Source organism: Felis catus, chromosome C2 (assembly GCF_018350175.1).
Source record: "Felis catus isolate Fca126 chromosome C2, F.catus_Fca126_mat1.0, whole genome shotgun sequence".
Taxonomy (NCBI): Eukaryota; Metazoa; Chordata; class Mammalia; order Carnivora; family Felidae; genus Felis; species Felis catus.
In genome coordinates this window covers 108,730,500-108,755,504 of record NC_058376.1, presented here as the reverse complement: position 1 = coordinate 108,755,504, position 25,005 = coordinate 108,730,500, and the positions used below count along the sequence as shown (strand labels likewise).

The 25,005-nt window shown below is 40.1% G+C and overlaps 1 protein-coding gene and 1 non-coding gene across 3 annotated transcripts in view; both read left to right on the top strand.

Annotated features, from left to right (window-relative positions):
* The first annotated feature begins 1,135 nt into the window (after positions 1–1,135).
* The window catches only part of GMPS (guanine monophosphate synthase), an 80,045-nt gene continuing 56,175 nt past the window's right edge, over positions 1,136–25,005 (top strand). Inside the window, exon 1 of one of the 2 annotated variants that reach the window (XM_023260444.2) lies at positions 1,136–1,214. In XM_023260444.2, the coding sequence (XP_023116212.1) occupies positions 1,170–1,214 (45 nt within the window). In that variant the 5' untranslated portion in view covers positions 1,136–1,169. Of the gene's footprint in view, positions 1,215–2,762; positions 2,938–25,005 lie in introns of those variants that run through there. The other variant, XM_023260445.2, reaches the window with a different exon arrangement.
* Positions 20,236–20,337, top strand: LOC111556398. The gene has a single exon (XR_002735883.2). It is a non-coding gene; the product is annotated as a U6 spliceosomal RNA (small nuclear RNA).

Here is a 25,005-nt window from a genome sequence, read left to right as displayed (position 1 = left end):
CAAAAATGAATAAATGCTAAAAAAAATTTTAAAAATAAATAAAATTCTACACAAACTTTCAACCTTATTCTCTGAGGCCAGCATTACCCTGATACCAAATCCAAAGACATTAAAAGAAAGCTACAAGCTAACATTCTTCTTTAAAATAGATACAAAAATTTGAAATCAAGATTTAACAAATCCAATACATAAAAAGGAAAATATATCATGATTCCTTCAAACTTGTCCCAAGAATATAGGGCTGGTTTGACATTTACAAATCAGGTCATCAATGTAATTTACCACATAAACTGAAAAAAGGCATATAATAATCTCAACAGACACAGAAAGAGCATTTGACAACATCCATTCCTGATCAAAACTCTCAGCTAAACAGGAACAGAGGGGAACCTCCTCAACTTGGTGAAGGCTATCTATGAAAAACCTACAACTTATGGGTGAAAGACTGAATGTTTTCCTTCTAATATCATAGTTCCAGTGAGATTGGGCACAGACATTTGGGAAGTTTTGTTTTGGAATTGTTGATTTCGGGGCCCGAAATGCCATTGAACATCTAACTAGGGATTTACAGGGTAATATGGATCTGGAGCTCAGAAGAGAGAGCTGTTATAGAGCCTATTAAAAGATATTTTAAAACGAATTTATATTTTTAAAAACCCCAGAGAAACAAGGTGAAAAGTTAAGATGAGAAGAGGGTTAGGAATGGAAATATTGAAGAAAAGCAACACTGAAGCCTTCTCCTGTAGGAAGATATAGGAAGAGGGGCAAGAAAAGGTGACCAAAAGAGCATGAGCTAGCCTTAAAAAAAAAGTGACCAAGAACAATCTTACAGGTGAAAAGACACCTCTAATGGTGTGTCTGTAAGAGAAATCCAGTTTCAAGAAAGAGGGAGGGGTCAAGTCAAAAGTTGCAGAGGACCTTAAGATTTAAGGATTGTGGTACATGCTGATATGCTTAGCCATAAACACAGGTGACCATCAGAACATATTTAAAATAGGTATTATCTAGTATAGATGGGCTTTAGCCAATCCTTAATACTGGCACATCATATTACATTCCATTCCGTTCTGGGTCAATATTGATGCAACTGAGTCTTTCCTATTGGTTACTACACCGTTCTCTTACTACACCGTAGGTTCATACGGACCTACCAAGAGAGCCCAGTATCCATGGCTTTAGAAAGTTCAAGTATCCATTTTTCAACTCAAAAAAGGGTAAGTGAAATACTTTCGTTGACTCCAAGGCCTGATAAGATTTGGGACCTTTTGTTCCTGAAACTAATAAACCGTCTATCCTTTCCCAGATCAGGTACCCCTTACCTCCTATAATGAGAGGCAGAGAAGAACATTATCTCACCGAGCCTCATTTTTTTTTTTATTAGTAAAAAATGTATACGAACATAAATCCGACCTCAATACTTTCGTGGAATTGGTTAGAATAAAATGGAGGTTTCGTAAATCAGGGTTGTCTTATTCAGGCTTCTTGACACCTGGACTAGAGCCTGACACATAGCATGAGCTCAGCAAATGGCTGTATTGTAATAATTGAATATTTGTTAGAAGGCTTTGTTAATCTGGAAGCTGTTCCAAGTGTTACTTATTCTCCAACCCCGATTTAGGCTCCCAGGTGACCAAATTTAAACAACTCCTCTTGATGGGTGCTAAGGAGTAGCTGGAAGGACTATAGCCCCCTCCCCAGAATAAATAAAAACATTGGAGGCTGTGCAAACAGAACTTCGTGGCCAGTTCCCTGGCCCACCATCCTACCAGATTGCCGCTCCCAAACCTCTTCCTTTTGAAAATCTGCACCCGTTGTAGAACTTTTGGGACCCTATGTGAGCAAGTCTCGCTGTGATGTCTCTGGAGATGTTACCACAAAACTCTTCATAGTAGCCTTGGCCTCTTCAACGTGCCTCAACTTGAGATGCGGCCGCGAAAACGGCTAAGAGCTCCCCCAGGGGCCCAGCCCTCGGGAGGCTTCTTAGTCCGCGCCCCCAGCCTCTCACAGTGGTTAAAGGATGCCGGCAGGCAGGCCTACGAAAAGCTCTCCGAGGCTTAGGGTTTTCTCGGAGGTGGACCTTGGGGGCGAAGGTGGGGCCGCCCGCCAAGGGCCCCTCCTCCCGCGGCCCGTGGCCCGGTGCGGGGGCGGGAAGGGCGGAGCCGGGCTGTTAGCTGCGGGCTCCTCCTCCCAAGGGCAGGCCAGGGGAGGCGGAGGCGGGGCAGGTTCCTAAATGGGGCGGACTTTGGCGGCGGAGGCGGGGCCAGACGCCGCGGGCACTTCTTCCCTTGGGCGGGCAGGCCGGAGAAGCGGCGGTTTTCTTTTCCCGGGGGCGGGCCTCGGCGGCGCGAAAGGACCTGGGGGCGGGGCCGGGCCCCGAAGGCCCCTCCTTCCGAGGCGGGCTTGTTTGGCCGTGGCGGCAGCTGCGGGGTGTCCGCGGTTTGGCTGCCTAGCCAAACGGGCTCTGGCTCCTCCCAGTGGCCGGCCGGGGCGGAAGCAGGAGGCGGGGGCAGCGTGCGCGCTGCTGGTCTCCTCTCCCGCGGCGCTGGGGCCCGCGTTCCGCGGCTGCTGCTCGATTCGGCGCCTCGCAGTCGGCCAGCTCTTCTCGGCGCCCGCCGGCTTCTGGACCAGGCCTCCTTCTCAAGCCCCGGCCCGCGGCGTCGACCCCGCCAGCCCTCTACCGCCCCGTCTCATAGTGTGGCCACCGCTGCCGCGGCCCCAGCCCCGATGGCTCTGTGCAACGGAGACTCCAAGGTCAGTCTTTCGCGTGGGGGTCCCTGCCTCACCGCTTCCGGGCGCAGGCGAGGCTCCGGGGCCGGGGAACCACCGCTCGACCCCCCCTCCCCCCAGCCCGTCAGCGCAGCCCTGCGGCCCGGGCAGCTGCGCGTCGGAGAGTCCTTGGTCGGGGCCTGTGGCATGTTTTCTCCTCGGGAGCGGCAGGTGCTTTGTTGATTTTGTCTGCGTGTCGGGGTTCCTGCGGCCGCCGGTCTTTGGGCGTCGGGGAGGGCGTCAGCCTCCCGCGGCCGCGTCGCTGGCCCCCGCCTCCCCCGCGCCGCTGTGGGGCTCGGAGCCCGGGGAGCGCGGCCGGAGGGTGGAGGTAGGGAGGCCAGCGGGTTGTGCGTGTTTGCTTCCTCAGCCCTCACCCTCGTCCCTTCGAGAGGCTGGGGGCCTTTTGTGGATCTCCGGGGACCCGCCGAAGGCAGGGCAGGGTCGGGGCCTCGCGTGCGGCTTTCGAGCCGTGCCGGCCTCCCGTCTTCCCGCCACCCCATTTCCCGCCTGCCTTCGGTGGGGCCCTCCCCGTACCCTAACGCCGGCCTTGGGGTCCGCGGCGGCGAGGCCGCGTGACTGCGGCTCCCCTCGCCTCCCCCCTCCTCCGGTCCTGGTCCCCTGGTCAGGGCCCATGGCCCCTCACTCCGCTGCCCTCCCCCCCCCCCCCCATCCTCCGAGGGCTGGAGCGTGGGTCTAACCCCGCCCCCAGTCGCTGGCTGCTTTTACTCGTTTGTTGGCAGTGGATCCCCCTCCCCGCGGTGCGGATCCCTCTCCGGGACGCGAGCCGCGGCCGCCACCGCCGAGGGCTGGAGAAGTGGGGAATCCCGGCGTGCTGGAAAAGTTGCTAACTCGATGTGGGGAGAGCACGTTTGGGCCGCTGCTGCGCTTCTCGTCACCTCCAACTCACTTTTTTCTTTAGACCTCTTCGTCCGTCTCGCTTCTGAAATTGAGCACCTTTGCTTTCACTTCTGTATTAAAATTTTCGTTGGCTTGGCGTTCTTTCAGACCCTTACAAAGTCGTTTTTGTCAGCGGGAAACTGCAGTTTTGAATTGGGATTAACTTGAGCAAGATGTACCTCCTGTATGCTGTTTAGAGCCTCGCTTTGAGAAATTACTTTAAATTTCATTCGGGTGTGTGGGATTTTAAAAGTCAGGTGGGAATTGGTGTTCTAAGTCAGATAGTAGTGCCTTACTCATGGTATTCTGTTTCCAAGGTGGTGCCTAAGTGTCACTTGCTAGTAGGTCCTTTTTTGCTAATGATTGCTTAGTTCCTCGTAAACATTCAAAAACTATTTGTTGAGCAAATGAGAAGAGATAGTAAGGTAGCGATATGCGCTTTTAAACCAAGGAAACTGATGCTTAGACTCCGTGAAGCTCTTGTCTCAGGATTATGAAGGTAAATGAAGACCCTGAAGTAGTTTCAGACCTCAGAAGCGAATGTAAACCTCATTGTACAGCTCTTTACACTCTGTACATTTGCAAAGCATTTTTCTTCTCTCTTTTGAGACTTATAACTTAGCTTTGTGTTCATAGAAGAAATGACTGTACCAACAGAACTGAAACCTAATTTACAGACTTTGAAAAATATGTAGTGGTATAAGAGTATTTTCACGAAATTAACTGGCAGCAGGAAGTTAAAGATTCAGTTTCCAATTTATTTGTCTCAGGAGTATGGAACATAAACTTTTTTTCTAGTTGACACTTTGGTTTAACTTGCATTTGAAAGAGAGTCTTGATCAATTTGATGTATTTGAGCTTCAAGTGAACTGCTGATTTTTTTTAAATTTCAAGGTCCTTTATGTTTTATAGCATACTCATGTATATTTTTATTTTGGACTAATAGATGTGAACCGGGTTGGAAGCATTTTCAGGAGGAGCCATCAGGGAAATAATATACTTCATTAAATATATTATTATTTCATGTATGAGTAAGGAGAAAAAAAAAAACCCCTACAATTAACCCATGATATGTCATTGACATCGTATTGACCAGTAAAGAGATGTACAAGTAAAGTAGGTGAAATCAGATATTTCTAAGAGGTCTGTCTGGAAATCTGAGTAGGTATCTCTTTTCTATAGTTTACTCCTGAATTACTCTTCTCTGGAGTGAAAGACAAGTACTGGCCTCAAGCTTTGGCCGCAAGCTTACTTTGCGCATAGATTGTGTTTCTGACGATTGTATGTAAATCCTGGTTCATAAATTAAAGAGGCGATTTCAATTTCTATCCTGGCACATTTCAATTTGTATCAGGATTTTCTTTCTTTCTTTCTTTCTTTCTTTCTTTCTTTCTTTCTTTCTTTCTTTCTTTCTTCCTTCCTTCCTTCCTTCCTTCCTTCCTTCCTTCCTTCCTTCCTTCCTCCTTCCTCCTTTCCTTTCCTTTCCTTTCCTTTCCTTTCCTTTCCTTTCCTTTCCTTTCCTTTCCTTTCCTTTCCTTTCCTTTCCTTTCCTTTCCTTTCCTTTCCTTTCCTTTCCTTCCTTTCTTTCCTTTCTTTCATCTCTACACTCACTGTGGAGCTCAAAACCCCTAGAAAAACCTGGAGATCAAGAGTTGCAAGCTCTACTGACTGAGCCAGCTGTAGGCGCCCCTGTATCAGGATTTTCTAAAATGACATTTTTATGTGATAGAAATCAGGGAGAGACCTAAAATCTGTAAAAGCATTTGGGCTGAATGGTTAACCACCTAAAGCAGAGGTTATTGTTTTCTTGGTTAAGGAGTTGACATAATGTTATTAAGAAGTTAAGATCATATTTAATAATGTCTTTAAAAACTTTTTACAGCTACTTGATGTTGTATATGAATTGTATATAGGTCAAGTATGAGACATAGTAACTATTTTCTGTTTTACTGAGGCAGGATTATCAGAATATTGTTCTTTGGACTCCGTGTCAGGTTCCCCCCCCCCCCCCTTTTTTTTTTTTTTTTGCCTTATCTAAGCCTCAGACTCTTGGTTCCAGTAGAGGTGGGACCTGCTCCATCACCTTTCCTGATATGTTGACTAGGGTAATCATACTTGAATTAATGTGTTTTTAAAGTTGATTGCATGTGATACAGAATCTTTAATGACATCTAATGTTAAACTTTTTTTTTATTAAAAAAATTTTTTTTTAATGTTTATTTATTTTTGAGAGAGAGAGAGAGAGAGAGACAGAGCTCCAGAGGCAGAGGGGCAGAGAGAGAAGGAGACACAGAATCAAAGCAGCTCCAGGTTCTGAGCTGTCAGCACAGAGCCCGACGCGGGGCTCGAACTCACGAACCGTGAGATCATGACCTGAGCTGAAGTCGGCCGCGTAACCGACTGAGCTACCCAGGCACCCCTAATGTTAAACTTTTAAATTTGGCATTTCTAAATTTAAGTTTTTGAATTGAGTTGAAAGATGATGAGATTTTTTACCTGGGACGCATTGACAACTGTCCTTTTATGATAATCCTATATAGTATATATTTTTTTGAAAGGTCAAAGGTGATTTTTTTTGCCTGAGATTTTAAAATATTTGTGAAGATGCTCATCTAGAATGTAAGAGCTGTTACAAAAGGAATAGTTTTTATTATTTCCTGTCGTTAGACATGGAAGGTTTTGAGACTTGGAAGGTTTTGAAATTCCTCCAGGAACCTCAGATAGCCTTGTCTTTAGCGAGGCCAACTTGTTACTTAAGGTAGATGATTGTCTTTTAAGAATTTTTTAAAGATGTAGACTTGTCTTATACTCGTTCAAATGTATTTGATACTTTTTAAAAGGCTATTTAATGAATTATATTCCAAAGGATGCTGTTTGAAGAATAATTATTTGCTATACAGAACAATAAAATGTATCTCTGTTATGATGCTTAAATTGTCTTCATGTTTCCTTCTAACCTAAACTCTGTTAGATGCTCAAGATGAATGAAGTCCTCAGGGATAAAACAATTCTGAAGCACTTTGTGAATCAATGGAAAAGTAGTCTCATAGAATTTGAGTATTTGTATAGCATATATAATTCTGGGTTGTGTAGAATAGAATGCTATTTTTTTCATGCATTTTGTAGAATAGAGACATTTCTGTATTTGCTTAAGAATCACAGTGGTTCAGGGGTGCCTGAGTGGCTCAGTTGGTTAGGCCTCCGACTTCGGCTCAGGTCATGATCTCGCCGTCCGTGAGTTGGAGCCCCGCGTCAGGCTCTGGGCTGACAGCTCAGAGCCTGGAGCCTGTTTTAGATTCTGTGTCTCCCTCTCTCTCTGCCCCTCCCCTGTTCATGCTGTCTCTCTCTGTCTCAAAAATAAGTAAACATTAAAAAAAAAAAAATTAAAAAAAAAAAAGAATCACAGTGGTTCAAAAAAAACAGCTTTACTATAGTAATAATGTGATAGTTGGTTTTCTTCTTTTTTTAATTTTTTTAATGTTTATTCATTTTTGAGAGAGAAAGAGAGCCTGAGCAGGGGAGGGGCAGAGAGAGAGAGAGAGAGAGGGAGGGAGACACAGAACTCGAAGCAGGTTCCAGGCTCTATGCTGTCAGCACAGAGTCTGACGTGGGGCTCGAACTCCTGAACTGTGAGATCATGACCCAAGTCCAAGCCAGACCCTCAACTGACTGAGCCTCCCAGGCACCCCTATTAGTTGGTTTTCTTATTGGTGGGCTCTTGCCATGGCTTCAGGTTCATGGTTTGAGGATTAAGGACATGGTTATATAGTTATGTCTGTACATTCCCTGATATAGGCCTTTATAATGTGATAGGAAGTAAGGTGTTTGGTTATAATAGTGTGACCATATATTCTCTTTGTCTAAACTGGGGCGTATAAGGACATAAAAGAACATAAAAGAAGTTGCTGAAAATAAATTTGTAATTGCTGTAAAATGAAATATTACCAAACAAAAAGTTTGGATTCATGCAATATAGTAAATAAATGGCAAAACTCCTGTAGCAAGAATGCTCAGATTACTGTCTGAACATTATGTGCAGGAACACACGACATCTCTTTTTTGCATATACTTTACAAATACCTTATTCACATTTCCCATTGACCTAGTGGATGGTGGCCTACAGGTTTGGAGCATCTTGCAAGCTGAGCAGTGGCTGTGTGGCACAACTGAGCACTCAAGACTGGATAGAGTTAGCTATCCCTAGTTGCCGAGGGTCCAAGTGTACTTCATTTTATCAGAAATGGATAAAAAAATGGGTTATCAGATTGAACCTGAAGTTAGAAGTGAGAACTGTATATTGCACCTGCACTCTATGCAGAACTAGACAAAACCATGTCAGAAGGTGGAACTATAAAGTGAAAGTATAATAAACCCATCTGATGTTACTTAAATGCAGCTATTCATAAGCATATGTGTAAAACTGAAGAATATGTTAAGCTGGGTGGGGTGTTGGAACAGGTGTAAATTAGGATCCTTCTGGGCAAACTGCCATATGGTCACTTCAATTATAGAGCACATATTGTCCTGAGACTGGATCTTGATTTCACAGTAACAGGTATTTAAAATTTGGCTAAAATTTAATCCTAATATATATATCAGAGTAGTTATTTTTGAGTTAATAAAATTCTGAGTTATGAAAATTCTTAAAAATTGAGTGTCAAATTGCTTGTTTTCTAAAAGATGAGAACCAGCAGTGTTGAAACTGACCAAAAGGTAAAATAATCTGCTCTAATCTACCATAACAGATGTTTCCCAAACTTTTAAAGCTGCCTGGACTTGCAAAATTCTGTTATTCCTGTTTGTCACCAGGAGAATAGAATCCTTTTTCTGTCTTAAAACTTACAGAGATCTATGTAAATTTAAGACACCCTCACCTTGTCTATAATTTGGAGAACTAGTCTTAGTAATTCTTCTCCTCTGAGTCTCATTATGAATATAAATTTAAGACTCCAGAATTCTAAAATGCTGCTTTGGACACATTTTGGATGAACAATCCCAAATTAATTTGGGAATATTTAGATGAATATAAAAATACAGATAAATCATTGTTTTGATGTGTTCATTGGTAATAGTGAAACTTTTTATGCTGTGATTTTTTTCTTTAACTTAAAAAAATTTTTTTTTAATGTTTATTTTTTTTGAGAGAGCATGAGCGGGGGAGGAGCAGAGAGAGAGGGAGACACAGAATCTGAAGCAGGCTCCAGGCTCTGAGGTGTTAGCACAGAGCCGGATGCAGGGCTTGAACTGACAAACTGTGAGATCATGACCTGAGCCAAAGTTCGATGGTTAACCGACTGAGCCACCCAGGTGTCCCTTCCTCCTTTAACATTTTTTTTTTCCTTTAACATTTTATGAAAAATTTTCAAGCTAACAAGTTAGAAGAAATTTTAGTCACCATTTAGGCATACACCTAGATTCTACTCTTCACTTTTATTAAAACAGTTTTATTGAGATATAATTCATATACCATAAAATTGTGCCAATATAAAGGGCACAATTCAGTGGTTTTTAATATATTCACAGATTTGTATGACCGTCGTCACCACAGTCAATTTTGGAACATTCTCATCACCCCCAAAAGACATCCTGTAGCTTTTAGCAATCAGCCCTCCTTTGGCCATCTGCCTTTTTTTCCCAATGCTAGACAGCTACTAATCTTTTTTGTCTCTGTAAGATTTGCCTTTCTGAACATTATATATGACTAGAATCTTAAAATATGTAGTCTTTTGTGACTGGTTTCTTTTAGTGTAATGCCTTCAAAGTTCATCTGTCTTATAGCATGTGTTAAGTACCTTATTCTTTTTTGTTACCAAATAATGTTCCATTGTATGGATATACCACCTTTTATACATTCATCAGTTGATGGACACTCTTGATATTATACATAATGGTTCTATGAATATTCCTGTACAAGTGTTTGTGTAGACATAAGTTTTCATTTCTTTTGAATGTGTACTGGGGTGGAATTGCTGGGTCATATAGTAATTCTGTGTCTAACCTTTTGGTGAACTGTCAGACTTTTCCAAAGTGGCTGCAGTATTTTCTATTTTCTGTCAGTAGTGCATGAGGTTCTAATTTCCCCACATTTTTACCAACACTTGTCTTTTGGATTATAGCCATCATAGTGGGTGTGTAGTGGTATTTCATTATGATTTAGATTTGCATTTCCCTAATGACTGATGATGTTGAACATCTTTTCATGTGCTTATTGTCCATTTGTATATTTTCTTTGGAGAAATGTCTGTTCAGATCATTTGCCTGTTTTTGAAAGTAGGTTACTTGTCTTTTTGTTGAGTTGTAAGAGCTCTTTATTCTAGTGACAAGTCTCTTATCAGAAATACGCTTTGCAGATATTTTCTGCCATCCTCTGGATTTTTACTTTTTAATGGTGTCCTCTGATACATAAAAGCTTATAATTTTGATGAAGTTCAACTTATTTATTTCCTTTTGTCACTTTAGCTTTTGGTATCTCACCTAAGGAACATTTCCTTTTTTTTTTTTTTCCTTCAAGTTTTTATTTAAATTCATTAGTTAACATATGGTGTATTACTAGTTTGGGGAATAGAATTTAGTATTGGTCACTTAAATATAGCACCCAGTGCTCATCACAACAAATGCCCTTCTTAATGCCCATCGCCCTACCCACCTCGCCTCCAGCAACCCTCAGTTTGTTCTCTATAGTCAAGAGTTTGTTTTATAGTTTGCCTCCGAAGAAGCATTTCCTAATGATCTTAAGTCTTGTGTAATTGCCTATGTTTTCTTCTAAAGCCTTTGTAGTTTTAGCTTTTACATTTAGGTCTTTGATCCGTTTTGTTGTGAGACTCTAAGTTATAATTTGGTGGAACATTTTCGTATTATTGCATTATCGTCATGAACAGTGAAATCTGTTCCTTCCAACTCCAACATCTGACTGAGTGAAATAAGGTACCAGATTTACAGCATTAGACTGAGCAGGTAACTTTTTAAAAAGTAATTAAAGGGAATTAGGAATAAAAGTATACATTTTTAATGGATGGTTAATTGGATGCTTAAATCCACTTAATGGATTTAACCTGATAGATTTTTGGTTTTGTAATGGAGTGATTCTTAGATTTGAATGTTGGCCTTGTTTTTGACACCATGGCACAGCTTGACAATCTGGTCCCCCTGCCCCCCGCTGAAGACTGAAGGTAAATAGTTGCTTATTGTAGCATTGTTTTTCGGTTTGTGGAGACAAATGGTTTGAAAAGGTCACTAATAGGTATTTTGTTTGGCTTGTTTTTATTGAGGCAAAATGTGCATAGTTGAAATACACAGATCTTTAAGTGTACAATTTGAATTTTTAAAAATTTGAGAGAGAGCGAGCACAAGCAGGAGAGGGGCAGAGAGAGAGGAAGAATGACAATCCCAAGCAGGCTCTGTACTGTCAGCACATAGCCCAGCTTGGGGCTCAGACTCCCCAAACGTGAGACCTGAGCCGAAATCAAGAGTTGGGCACTTGCTTAACTGACTGAGCCACCCAGGTGTTCAGTGTACAATTTGAATTTTGACACACACACACACACACACACACACACACGTATACATATACACACACAAACACACCCATGTAACCACTTCTCCAGTCAAGATCTAAAACATTTCTATCATTTCCAAGTTCCTGTGTGCCCCTTTGACACTTAATCCCTCCACTCCTCTAGCAGCAACCACTGTTCCCATTTTTATAACCAGACATTAGTTTTGTCTGCTTTTGGACTATATATAAATGGAATCATACAGTGATTGTGGCTTCTTTCATAATGTTTTTGAGATTTATCCATGTTGTTGTATCAGTAGTTTGTTCATTTTTATTGTTGCATAGTATTCCACTGTGTGGATATACCATAATTTGTTTATCCATTCACATGTTGATGGCCATGTGTTCTGTTTCCAGTTTTTGTGGACATAGATGTTCATTACTTTTGGATAAATATTTAGGAGTGGAATTCTTGGGTCAGAGGAGAGCCCCTAATAGGTTTTGGTATTTTCTATTTTGTACAGTTTAAAATATTTAGGTTATAATAATAAATTACTTGATACCTGGAAGAGATAAACCTTGGTATAGTAAAACAAACTTTAAAAAATTACATCATAATATTTTATCTTTAAGAGTATTTTCAAAAGTACCTTGTTCAGCTGTATTTTAATGGAAATAGTATGTGGTTTGTGGGCAAAGAGGCTCCTTTTGGATTGGCTTTATAAACCTGTAACAGTAGAAATGAATCACTTTTTTATTTGATAACAATCTGAATTTTAAATTCAAAAATAATTTGACAATAAAGCTGATGAAAATAGAATTGGATGGAGTGCCTGGGTGGCTCAGTCGGTTAAGCGTCTGACTTCAGCTCATGTCGTGATCTCATGGTCCGTGAGTTCGAGCCCTGCGTCGGGCTCTGGGCTGATGGCTCAGAGCCTGGATCCTGTTTCCGATTCCGTGTCTCCCTCTCTCTCTGCCCCTCCCCCGTTCATGCTCTGTCTCTCTCTGTCTCAAAAATAAATAAACGTTTAAAAAAAAAACTTAAAAAAGAAAATAGAATTGGAAGCACTTGATTTAATAAGGCTGGGTTTTTATTTTTGTTTTTATTATTTCTTTAAAAATTTTTTTTTTTAACATTTATTTATTTTTGAAACAGAGACAAAGCATGAACGGGGGAGGGTCAGAGAGAGGAAGACACAGAATCTGAAACAGGCTCCAAGCTCTGAGCTGTCAGCACAGAGCCCGATATGGGGCTCGAACTCACGGACCATGAGATCATGACCTGAGCCGAAGTCGGCCGCTTAACCGACTGAGCCACCCAGGCACCCCCCTTTTTTTTTTTTTTTTTAATGTTTATTTATTTTTGAGACAGAGACAAAGCATGAACTATTATTTATTTATTTAAAGTTTAGTTATTTTGACAGAGGCAGAGATAGCACGAGTTGGGGAGGGACAGAGAGACAGAGAGAGCGTGGGGGAGAGAGAATCCCAAGCCAGCCCATGCTGACAGTGCAGAGCCCTACACAGGGCTCGAACCCAGGAACTGTGAGATCATAACATGAGCCAGAACTGAGTCCAGTGCTTAGTTCACAGAGCCACTGTGGTGCCTCTGTTCTTTTTAAATGCAACCTTTGGAATTGATGCAGTATTTGCATATAAAAACTATTTTCAGGTTTTTGGTAAGAAAATTTCTATCAGTTTGTCTGTGAGGCATATTATCCTTGTATGGCAAATCTTGGATTCACCAGGGCTAGCTCTCCAGAGGTTAATTAATAGTGCCTCTAAGTGGTTCCTCTTCCCTAATGTCTTTCCTTCATTAGTTACCCCCTTAAAAAAATTTAAGTATGCATTTATGTTTTAAATTTACAAAGCTAGAGAATCTGTATAATGTGTATTTTTTTTTTTAAGTTTATTTATTTTGAGAAACAGTGCGAGTGGGGGAGAGGGGCAGAGAGAAACCATACCCAGCAGTTTCCCTGCTGCCAGTGCAGAGCCCGATGCAGGGCTCAAACCCACGAAGCTGTGAGATCATGGCCTGAGCTGAAACGAAGATTCAGATGCTTAATCGACTGAGCCACCCAGTCACCTTCAGTGTAATCTGTATCTTAAAGACAGGGTCATAGAGACCTAAGCATGATTATAGCCATTTTGTATACTTCTGCCCTGTGTTCTTACGTATTTTTGCATGTATTTCCAGGGAAAGCAGGATCATGGTTTTTTGATTTAGAACCTGCTATGGATGCTTTGGTGTTAGTTTTTTGTGAAATTTCACTTTAGGTGGCAGTAAACATTTTCAGAAGGATGTGTCATACTGATTTATTGCTGACAAGTTTATGGGTCAGCTCAGCACTGCTGAGCTCTACTACTTTCATCCTTCCGCCTAAGCCAAGATGTCTTATGGCATGGCACTCTCACTTCTGCTCTCATTACATAAGCCAAAACTAGTCTCATGGCTGAGCCTGATGTCAAGAGTGAAGAAACATATTCCACCTAAAACAGAATGAACTGCAAAGTCACATGAGAAATGGCATGGATGTGGGGAATAGTGAAGAATTAGGGCCAGTTATACAGTCGATTACGTATAGAATGTTAAAAACATGCATATGTAGAGCAGAGAGTATGAAGTCCCTACCTAGCTAAACGGTTACAAGCACATGGTCAATCTTTCTTCATATATATTTACTTAGTGCCTCACAGAGTTACATACATATTCTCTATTTTGTATGTTAAGATTGATCAGTTGATTCAGGTATTGCCAACATAACCATTTATTATCAAGTTTCTCATGAATCTTTCACCTAATGATTTTAATAACCAATGCCTAGTTTAGTGCTTGTCATAGATCTGCTGTAAAGAACCAGTTTTTAAATTTTCAGCCCACTGATGCTAATGCAATAAATTTATAGACATGAAATTTAAAAACCTAAGACATAATACATAAAGACCCCCAATTTTTATTGTAGACTCAGCAGAAATAAAATTATTTTGTCAACTTGTTATATAAGTATATGAATGTTTATGTAGAACTTACGTACCTTTTGTTAACGTACCTTTGGTCACGATTTCAGATCAGAACTGGTCCTTTGGTGAACCACAATAGCTTAGATCCTTTAGGATTGTAAAATGGTGATATTCTAATTCTGCTATAAAGAACTCTCTCTCATGAATTATATGGTTACTTGGTAGAGTTCCTACTGGAAAAGCAGAATGCATGCTTGATTCCTTCCCATTACTTGACCAAATTTATTAATAGTTTTTTCAAGTTTTATTATTTGCAATAAAGTGTAGTTCAGGCACATATTAGAGTAGAAAGGGCTACATATAGAAGGGAGATTGTGTTTATGAAGTAGAGTAGAAGCATCTTGAAAAATGGACCATGTGCTAAACACCTGTGAAATTGTGACATCTCCTCAAACTTCGCATTTTTTTCCTTAAAAAGTGTATTGATTCTTTCTAAGCTAAAATTCTTTTTTTTTTTTTAATGTTTATTTTTGAGAGTGAGAGAGTGACAGAGCATGAGTAGGGGAGGGACAGAGAGAGAGAGAGAGAGAGAGAGAGAGAGAGAGAGACAGACAGAACCTGAAGCAGACTCCAGTTAGAGCTGTCAGCACAGAACCTGACACTGGGCTTGAACTAACGAACCGGGAGATCATGACCTGAGCCAAACAAAGTCAGACACTTAATTGGTTGAGCCATCCAGGTGCCTCCCTAAGCTAAAATTCTCAAAGGTATTTTAGGAGTAATAATTATGTGGGAGACAAAATTGAATCTCTTCAGGAACTCAGTATGAAGAGATAGCTTTTTGGTTATCTTTCATCTGTAAATAAAAAGTCATCAGAAAAGAGGCAGTGAAGTTTGGGGATAAATCTGTATTATTTCTTATTTTTTTTTATGTTTATTTTTGAGAGAGTATGAGTGGGGGAGGGGCAGAGAGCAAGTGAGACCCAGAATTTGAAGCAGGCCCCAGGCCCTGAGCTATCCTCACAGAGCCTAGAACGGCGAGATCATGACCTAGGCCAAAGTTGGATTCTTAACCAGCTAAGCCACCCAGGTGTCACTGTATTATTTCTATTTCTTTGTTTGTCTTTGCAAAGAACCTTTGGTGCTTGTTTATGTGAGTAGGTCCACATATGCTCACACCTGAAATCACTTTCAAAAGAGGTACTTTTTGTTAGAATAATTGATCTGAGTCACAATAAGAATGTAGAATCAGTAGAGAAAACTAAGGGATAATATAAAGAAAACAATGTATGAGGAGGGTGAGCAGAGATAAACACAGTTCAGAACTTTTCCTTTCAATATTTTAATAGTATGAGAACAGTTGTTACTGAATGTTGTCTGTGTATGTGTATACACTGCTAACTTTTAGAATGAGGTTGATTTGAGCTGATTCACAGTGGCTTAGATTTACCTAGAGATAACCTTGTTTGTTTCTTAGTTGGTTAATGTTTGCCATTGAATGGAAAAACTGTAATACAACTTTAAAGGATTTAAAAATCATGAGGTAAATAATAATACACTCTGATTTTCACCAACAGTGCAAGTTTTATTTAATTTAGAACTGGTTATGTAAGTATAGTTTATCCATCAGGTAACCTTGCCATAGGTTTCTGAAAAGACCTCTTTTAAGATAATTGAAATCCAAGAGGAAAATAATTAATAATTTCAAAGAGTTTAAACACTGGTATTAGAAATTATAATGTTGGACTAAATTTTTATTTCCCTGCAAGTTAGATGAGACAGAGCATATAGACTTGTGGTTTTATTTTCTTACTCAGTGTTCATATGTATAAATTAAATCCATTAGATCTGTATTTAGCTCATCTGAGAAGATGAACTTCTCAACCACTCCTGTGGTTAAGGTTTATGTATGGGAGTCTGATAGTGTTTAAGTGGATGCTGGAAGTAGTATTAGAGTCCAAGCTAACCTGCTTTTTATTTTTTAATTCATTGATTTTAGGTCGTTCATTCAGACTGTGTTCATTATGTTTAGCAGTCGTGCCCTTGAACTTGAAAGGAGTTGTTGGCACCATAAATACAGGTTAGAAGAGGATTTGCAATGATTTTGAAGGATCCAGAGACATAGTTGGTTATTCAAAAGAAGATGAAGTTCGGGTCAGAAGTACAAATTGATTCAGTAAAGGAGAAAAAAATAAAAATATGGAGATGGTGGTGGCTTGGTCCTATCTAACATGTAGAAATAAAGTAGGAGTGATGAATATACCTAGTAAGTGCTTGAAATTTCATTAGGGAAAAGAATTTTCTCAATGTATGAAATCATTAGCAAACTAAGAGTAGTAAAATGCTAACACAAAAAGTTTATGTCACTAGGGCCTTGTATTTTCCAGACCTGTTGAACACTGAAAACTTAAAAAAATGTAGTAATTTATTGAGGGAATTCCAATAGAAGCTTATAGGTTACATAGATTAAAGGAGATAGAGAAAAATGAACTCCAGTGAACTGAGTGATCATAATTTTTGTTCACAATGTTTAATGCCTACACGTGTGAAATTCTAAGATAAATAGAACAAAAAGTCAGTAATCATAACTTAAGCAACATGAAGCAATTGAAGATTGGTAAGCATTGCATGTACAACTAAATGTATATGCAGTATTGTCTATTATTGTATTGGGATGTCTCAGGACTTGTAGATTTTTCTCAGGTGTAAAGCCATTTCCTGAGGGCATTTTATACATTTGTTACTTAAAATGAACTGCATAACTATCACTTGTATTCAGTAATGGCACCTAGAACTTTTTATATATGTCATTAGAGATTTATTTAGAGAGGCTTTTTTGAGAATCATAATAGCACTTACACACAGATGAAAATATATGTATATGAAATAAATTACTTTTAGTATTGCTAAACTTTCTTCGTGTTCAGTCTGACTCTTCTAAGAAATTACTTTTTGACTTGAGTTGTCCAGGAATTGTTTTTCCGCACATCTTCCATGACATCAAGAATTTTGATAATTCACCATTTCTTGAGAGTGCTCAGTTACTTCTGGGATTTTTTTCAAGGCCATTGACAACTCATTCTGCAAGTTTTAATGCTAGTACTTCCTTGATTTTATCAGAAGATGTCAATGGAAGTTTTTCAGGTAATGACCAGGACTCAGTCCTTCTTCAGATGGTCTTTAAATGTTTTGCTGACTGAAATGTTAAGGGGTTGAGCTTGTCCAAAGATACTACGAGGAGTAATAAGCCACTGCACTTTCCAGGGGTCTTACTCAAGTATTTGTAGAAAACATAGAAAAATGATGTACTTGGTGAATTACATAAAGCTCCAGAATGTCTATCCTAGATGAATTTCAGCCAAGCTCAGCTGTATTTCTTTTGCTGAATCCTTGGGGCATCTTTCTGCTCTGAAGGAAATTTTCTAAGAGACTCCAGGGAATCTCTTTCCCTTGAGGGATTTTATGTCAAGTTGTACATAACTATGACCATGGCAGTGACAGCTGTGTCATTGAGCTAATGTAAAACTTAAGATATTGTGTGATTTTTGAGCTGCCTGGCTTCTTTCATTTGGCATGTCTGAGATTGATTTATCCATGTTGGGATTTTTCGGCCAGAGAAGACATGGTGTAGCACTCTGTGGGACCATAGAGAGTTTAAACAGCAGTTTAGGCTTAAAGAGTAGGTCATGGCCTTCCTTGTAGGGCTTGGAAGGTATTTTGGACTTAATTGAACTTTATTCTAAGGGAAAGTCACTATAGGATATTAAGCAGGGGGAGGAGGACTTAAATCACAGTTTTTTTCGTTTTAAGCACACAGGCTTGTTAATCACCTGATCAAAGTCAGTGTCACCAGTAATGAAACAAAATGACATTGTGTCCTTGCCACCGTGTTCTGTCAAGAAGAGGCATGATTACATCACCAGTGTGAGATTGTTGCCAGAAAAATGTTTATCTGGAATCTAATCATAAGGCAACAAGTAGATCCTGCTTGAGGCGTGTTCTGCAAAAAGCTGGTCTGAACTTTTAAAAAATGTCACTGTCATAAAAGATCATAAAAAGATGAATAAATCTAGATTAAAGGAGACAGTGACATGACAATGTGAGTTCAAAGTGTGTGGCTTTAGATGGGGTTCTGGAATTAAAAAAAAAAAGCCATACAGGACATTATTTGGTGACATTTGGGGAAATTTGTGTGTAGATACTATCAGTGTTAAATTTCTTGGGTGTGATAATATAATGTAGTTAGGTAGGAGAATGTAGTTAGGTGGCAAATGTTACTAATTGTTGAATTTAGGTGGAGAGTGCTGTTTCACTGTGCCATAGTTTTGGTTTGTTTGTTTGTTTTTTTCTTAAGTTTATCTTACTCCCAGTATGGGGCTTGAACTCACCCCAAGATCAAGAGTTGCATGCTTCTTTGACTGAGCTGGCCAGGCACCCTTGTGCCATATTTTCATCCTTTCTGTAGGTTTAAAGTTTTTCGGGGGGGGGGGGGAGGAGGGTTGAACAAGCATATGATAAGGTCAAGAGGTAGAGGGTCTCTGATTTAACCCTTTAGTTGTAGGATCAGACTTTATTCAGTGTTGTATGTGAGGTGATGGTTTCTTATGAAAAACCTTCAGTTAATTCTGTTGACATTTCTTTAAAAAATTTTTTTTTTTACATTTATTTATTTTTGATAGAGACAGAGCACAAGTGGGGGAGGGGCAGAGAGAGAAGGAGACACAGAATCCGAAGCAGGCTCCAGGCTCCGAGCTGTCAGCGCAGAGCCCGACATGGGGCTCAAACTCACAAACCGTGAGATCATGACCTGAGCCGAAGTCGGACACTTAACTGACTGAGCCACCCAAGTGCCCCTGTTGACATTTCTAAAGTACCTAAGGTGTTGGATAATTTTATGAAGATGTACACTTTTTCCAGAGTATAGGTGTAGTGAGATTAAAAAAGTAAATATGTTCAAACTTCCAGTAGCCTTTTGGTAATGAAAGGATTATGCTGGGTAGTTGAATATCCCAGATGACTAAAATGTGTGTGTGTGTGGGGGGGGAGGGTTTTTCAAAATATCTTTAACCCTAAACTTTTATTTTGGCAACTGAAGGCTCCTAAATTTTTTTTTTTCCTTTTTTTTTTTCTTTTGAGAGAGAGAGTGAGAGTGCGTGCACAAGTCAGGGAGGGTCAGAGAGAGAGAGAGAGAGAGAGAGAGAGAGAGAGAGAGAGAGAATCTGAAGCAGACTCTAGGCTCCAAGCTGTCAGCATAGAGTCCAATGTGGGGCTCAAACTCAAGAACTGTGAGGTCATGACCTCAGCTGAGGTTGGATGCTTAACTGACTGAGCCACCCAGGTGCCCCCTAAAATGTCTTTTTTGAAGGACAACTACCTGAATAAGTTTAGTACTGATGAAATCCAGTTTCCAAAATCATTATGTGGTATAATACTACTTTTCTCAGATACTAGTGGAACATTATTTCATTCATGAAAGCAATCTTTCTAAAGTAATAAAGCTTACTTCTTTTAAGTACCAAAATAATAAAAAATAAAATGAAGGTAGTCTTCCAAAAATGCAATGCATATTTAAAAAAAAATTTTTTTCTTTTAATGTTTGTTTATTTTTGAGACAGAAAGAGAGGGAGACACAGAATCTGAAACAGGCTCTAGGCTCCGAGCTGGCAGCACGGAGCCCGACACGGGGCTGAAACTCACAGACTGCGAGATCATGACCTAAGCCCAAGTCGGAAGCTTAACCGACTGAGTCACCCAGGCACCCCAAATACAATGCATATTTACCCACTTTCCTTCTGTAGTGCTGATTGTTTTGAGGTTTGAAAAGGCCTACATTTACATCCTGCTTTTGCCATTGTTTCCCTACAGCAAGTGACATAGTATCTGAGTCTCATTCTTCCATCAGTAAAATAGAAACACATACCATTATGAATAAGAAAACATGTAAAGCACATGAAACACTAGGTGTGAAGTAAATGCTAGTTCCCTTTTATTAAAAAAAAATCTTTTTATTGTAAAATAAAACATGGGCACAGAAAGCTACACACAACAAATGTATAGTTGGATGAATTATAAATCGTGTCCTTTTTTAGTCAAAATATTGAAAGTTTTTTTTCTTTAAAGTTCTATAATTTTGTTAAGCATATGTATTGGTACAGAGCAGATTAGCATGGCTCCTGTGCAAGGATGACATAAAAATATATGAGGTGTTCCATATTTTTCCACTTGCAATGATGTGGACGGAGCTAGAGAGTATTACGCTAACCAAAATAATCAGGAAAGACAAATACTGTATGTTTTCACTCATATATGGAATTTAAGGAATAAAACGACCAAAGAGGAAAAAAAAGAGAGGCAAACCGAGAGACAGACTCTTAACTACAGAGAACAAACAGATGGTTACCAGTGGGGAGGTAGGCGGGGGGGATGGGTGAAATAGGTGATAGGGATTAAGGAGTGCACTTATGATAATAAGCACTGTGTATTGTATGGAAGTGTTGAATCACTATATTGTACACCTGAAGCGAATGTTACATGGTATGTTAACTGGAATTTAAATAAAAAAAGTATGTGTTGAGATTGGTCATTCTGGTTTCAAAGTCTAATTTTGAGTCGTGTTCTTTTATGCCTTGTATAATTTTCTTAATATTTTTTAGTTCATTTAGGGGTGCCTGGGTAACTCAGTCAGTTAAGCTTCCAACTTTGGCTCAGGTCATGATCTCATGGTTTGTGAGTTCGAGCCCGGCCTCGGCCTTTCTGCTGTCAGGGCGGAGCCCGCCTCAGATCATCTGTCTGTCTGTCTCTCTCTTTCTGCCCCTCCCCCACTCTCTTCTTTCTTTCTCTCTCAAAAGTTAACAAACATTTTTTAAAAATTAAAATGGTACTTTCCAGTTTTGATCTGTTTCTCTTTTCAGCTTGCTCTTGTAGGGATGTTGTTTTATTCCTTACTCTCTTTTTTACTTTTAGTAATTTTGTATGGGATTTGACTTGTGTAATTTCTGTTTCTCTTTTATATGAATTTAATTTTCCTGAGTTTTTAGATGGAATCTTGGTTCATAAAACTTTCGTAACTTTAGGGGCGCCTGGGTGGCTCAGTCGGTTAAGCGTCCGACTTCAGCTCAGGTCACGATCTCAACGGTCCGTGAGTTCAAGCCCCGTGTCGGGCTCTGGGCTGATGGCTCAGAGCCTGGAGCCTGCTTCCGATTCTGTGTCTCCCTCTCTCTCTGCCCCTCCCCCGTTCATGCTCTGTCTCTCTCTGTCTCAAAAATAAATAAATGTTAAAAAAATTAAAAAAAAAACTTTCGTAACTTTATAGGGCTCTTCTGTTAAAATTATGGCAGATTGTTTTCTCAGGATTCCTTGCTCTGATCCTCCCCCCCCCCCCCCCCCCCCCCCCCCCCCCCCCGTAGTTTGGCTCTTCTATTTTCCTTCCTCCTTGTCCTTGTCCTGCTTAATTTTGATTCTGCTCCCAGCAGTTGCTCCTCATTTGTGAGCCTTGTCCTACAAGGGAGCCCTGGCCCATTAGTTTATAAGGTTCATGGGTATTAAATTCCTTCCACCCGTTTAAGCCTTACCTTGGGTCTCCTACTACCCATGCACTATTGGATGGAGTTCTCACACCTCCCAGTGCAGCTGCTGTTCTTGAATTGGCCTGTGCTTTCTAACTAATATCTGTTGAATGTTTTTGGAATTGTCCTATTCTCAAGTTCATCACTGAAGCTAGGTTGTTTCCCACATAAATGTTTAACACCAGAGTTTATGACTATTGTAGTTTGTTCCCACAAGCTTGTATTTTGGGATTCTTGGGAGAATATCTTGTCATTTACTGTTTCCTTTTGCTATCTAGTTGTTCAGTGATATGTGGGAATTCAGGAAGATACAAAAATGATACCATCTCTACCTTATGAGAATCTCTAGATTCTTTTGTCTTACTGTTAAATTAGGGTACTGATAGGTTTGTTTTTTCCCTTAGTATTATTGATGTTTTAAAAAATGTCATCACGATAAGATAAAATGATAGACATCAGGTGAGTTGAGAGGGGTGTTAACCTTTCAGGCTCTTGTATTTACTTAATAGATTTACAAATAGGTATAATAAAGTTCTCTGTTGTGTAGTGTTGAATTTCATTTGTCTCTACTTGAGGTGACTGACAACTTCTTTTCTCATTAGGGTCCTTTTTCTAATCTGTTAAGTTTGGAAGTTTAATTATCAAACTTTACAACTCTGTGTGAAGTAGCAGTAAATAGAGTCAAGGTTTTGAGGGAAAGGAACTTTTGCTTTCATTACTGGTGATCTTTTTGCTTTTCCCTGAGTTGTTGAAGATTTGTGCTGGATATAGGCACTTTGATAGCCGAGGTAGAAATGAGGCAAGGATTCAGTATTTCCTCAGTGACCTCTGATGTCATGTGATTAAACATTTTCAAAAGTTGATGAGGAAACAGTGTACATTTTTCTTTTAAATTAGTTGATTTAAAGAAGTACAGATAGTCCTCACTGTATAATAGTAAAGCGACCATAAAAATGGTTGTGCAAACTGAAATCATGCAAAGCAATTTTAATCAATGGGAAGATTACAGTGGCTTTATGATCTCTAAAATCTTTTGTCAAAACATTAATTTTACGTTAATTATAGAAGTATAGAGAAATAAAATACTGAAACTGCCCTTTAAAATAACTTAAAGCATTAGACACAGTGAGACTTATGTTTTCTTTGTAAAATACTGATTAAGAGTAGTTTAAATATTGCTTCTCTTTGCATCTTTTCTGTGCCTTGATGGCTTTTGACATTTTATCCTTTACACTTGGAAATGTCATGAAGTATCTCCAAGAGTTTCTTTAATGTGAAGTGTTTTCCTTGGGTCACTTTCTCTGGTACATTGTCATCCTTTTCAACATAGTCACTTTCCTCGTTGGTGGTGGTAAGTTTACCTTCATCAAGTTCTTCTGGCTGCACATCTAACCAAGAGGCACACAAACCACAGCAGTGTCAACAGCGTCATGGCCAGCAATTTCTTCCACAGCTTCATTTACACTGGATTCATATTTCACTTCTAGTGTCACTTTTCATTTCTTTGCTGCACTTTCTTTCTTTCTTTTTTTTTTTAAACATTTATTTATTTTGAGGGGGGAGGAAGGGCAGAGAGAGAAGGAGAGAAGAAAGAGAGAATCCAAAGCAGGCTCTGAACTGCCAGCGTGGAGCCTGATGTAGGGCTTGAACTCATGAACTGTGAGGTCATGATCTGAGCTGAAACCAAAAATCGGACGCTTACCTGACTGGGCCACCCAGGTGCCCCTGCTGCACTTTCATCTTTTTTTTTTAAAAATTTTTTTTCAACGTTTGTTTATTTTTGGGACAGAGAGAGACAGAGCATGAACGGGGGAGGGGCAGAGAGAGAGGGGGACACAGAATCGGAAACAGGCTCCAGGCTCTGAGCCATCAGCCCAGAGCCTGACGCGGGGCTCGAACTCCCGGACCGCGAGATCGTGACCTGGCTGAAGTCGGACGCTTAACCGACTGCGCCACCCAGGCGCCCCTGCACTTTCATCTTTATTGGTCGGTTCCCTCTTTGGATTTTCCATAGGAGTAAAATGTTATGTGGATTTATCACTGGGCAACAAGGAGGTAACACAGCTGTACTCTAGCTTTTTTGTTTTGCAGTGACCAGTTGCCAATAAACTTTGAAAGAAAGGACGTATCAGTCACTCGTCATAATGTTTGTTATTTATGTGAAAATTTGTGGAGTGAAGAGCTGGTAACGAAGTTTGTACTTTGTGTAATTACAGTTAATATATGGTAACTGAAATTTGAGCCATGTTGTGGCTCAGACTGGTGTTAGTTAACTGAACTTTGATACAAACAGTGGTGACTGAAATTTGTGCGTGTCAGAATCATGCAAAGCGAGAACTCTGCCTGCAGTGTAAAAAAACAGGTTAGTACTTGGATTTGGTAAAAAATTATGACCGTGATAAAGGGACCGAAATCTGAGAAATTTACACAATAACCAAGCGGTCATTCAAAAACACTTTCTATTCTTGACAAAATTAGGTAGAGAGGGGGAGAGAGGATCTGAAGTGGACTCTGTGCTGACAGCATGTGTTCCACTGCGGGGCTCAAACTCACAAACTGTGAGATCATGACCTCAGCCAAAGTTGGATGCTGAGCCAACTGAACCACCCAGGCGCCCCAATTGAGATTAAGGAATTTTAGACACATAATTAAAAAAAATTTTTTTTAATGTTTGTTTATATTTGAGAGAGGGAGAAGAGAGAGAGAGAGGGAAAGAGAGCGTGAGCGTTTGCAAGCATGAGTGGGGAGGGGCAGAGAGAGACAGACTCACAGAACCTGAAGCGGGCTCTGTGCTGACGCAGTCAGCCCGTTTGGTGCTTGAACCCACAAACGGTGAGATCATGACCTGAGCTGAAGTCCAGCGCTCAACCGACTGAGCCACCCAGGCGCCCCATTAAGACAAATGCCTTAAAGAGTAGTGTGCATGCACCTGTGTGTGTATAGTCTTAAGGGCAAAGATCTAAAAGGAAAAAGTTTTAGCATTTCTTTCACTCTGGTATATTCTATAAACTTCTTTCTGTGATCTGATTTTTCTACATTGTTCAGTATTCATATGATTAAAATATTCATGGTTTTGATCTGAATAATCCTTTCTGGCCTGTGGTTTGGTCCTTCTCGCAAATCCTTTGTAGATGGCTGTGATTGTTGCTTTTTTCATTACTGCAGCAGAAGTGTTTGTGAAGTTGTGAGGTCTGCATTTGTTTTTTCACATAAATGGAGAGGGAAGAGGGATGGAAAGGATTACAGAAGTGTCTGAAGGACTGGCTTATGCTTTTTTATTTGCAAATTTTACAACTGGAGGGGAAAAACTCAGAAATGTTT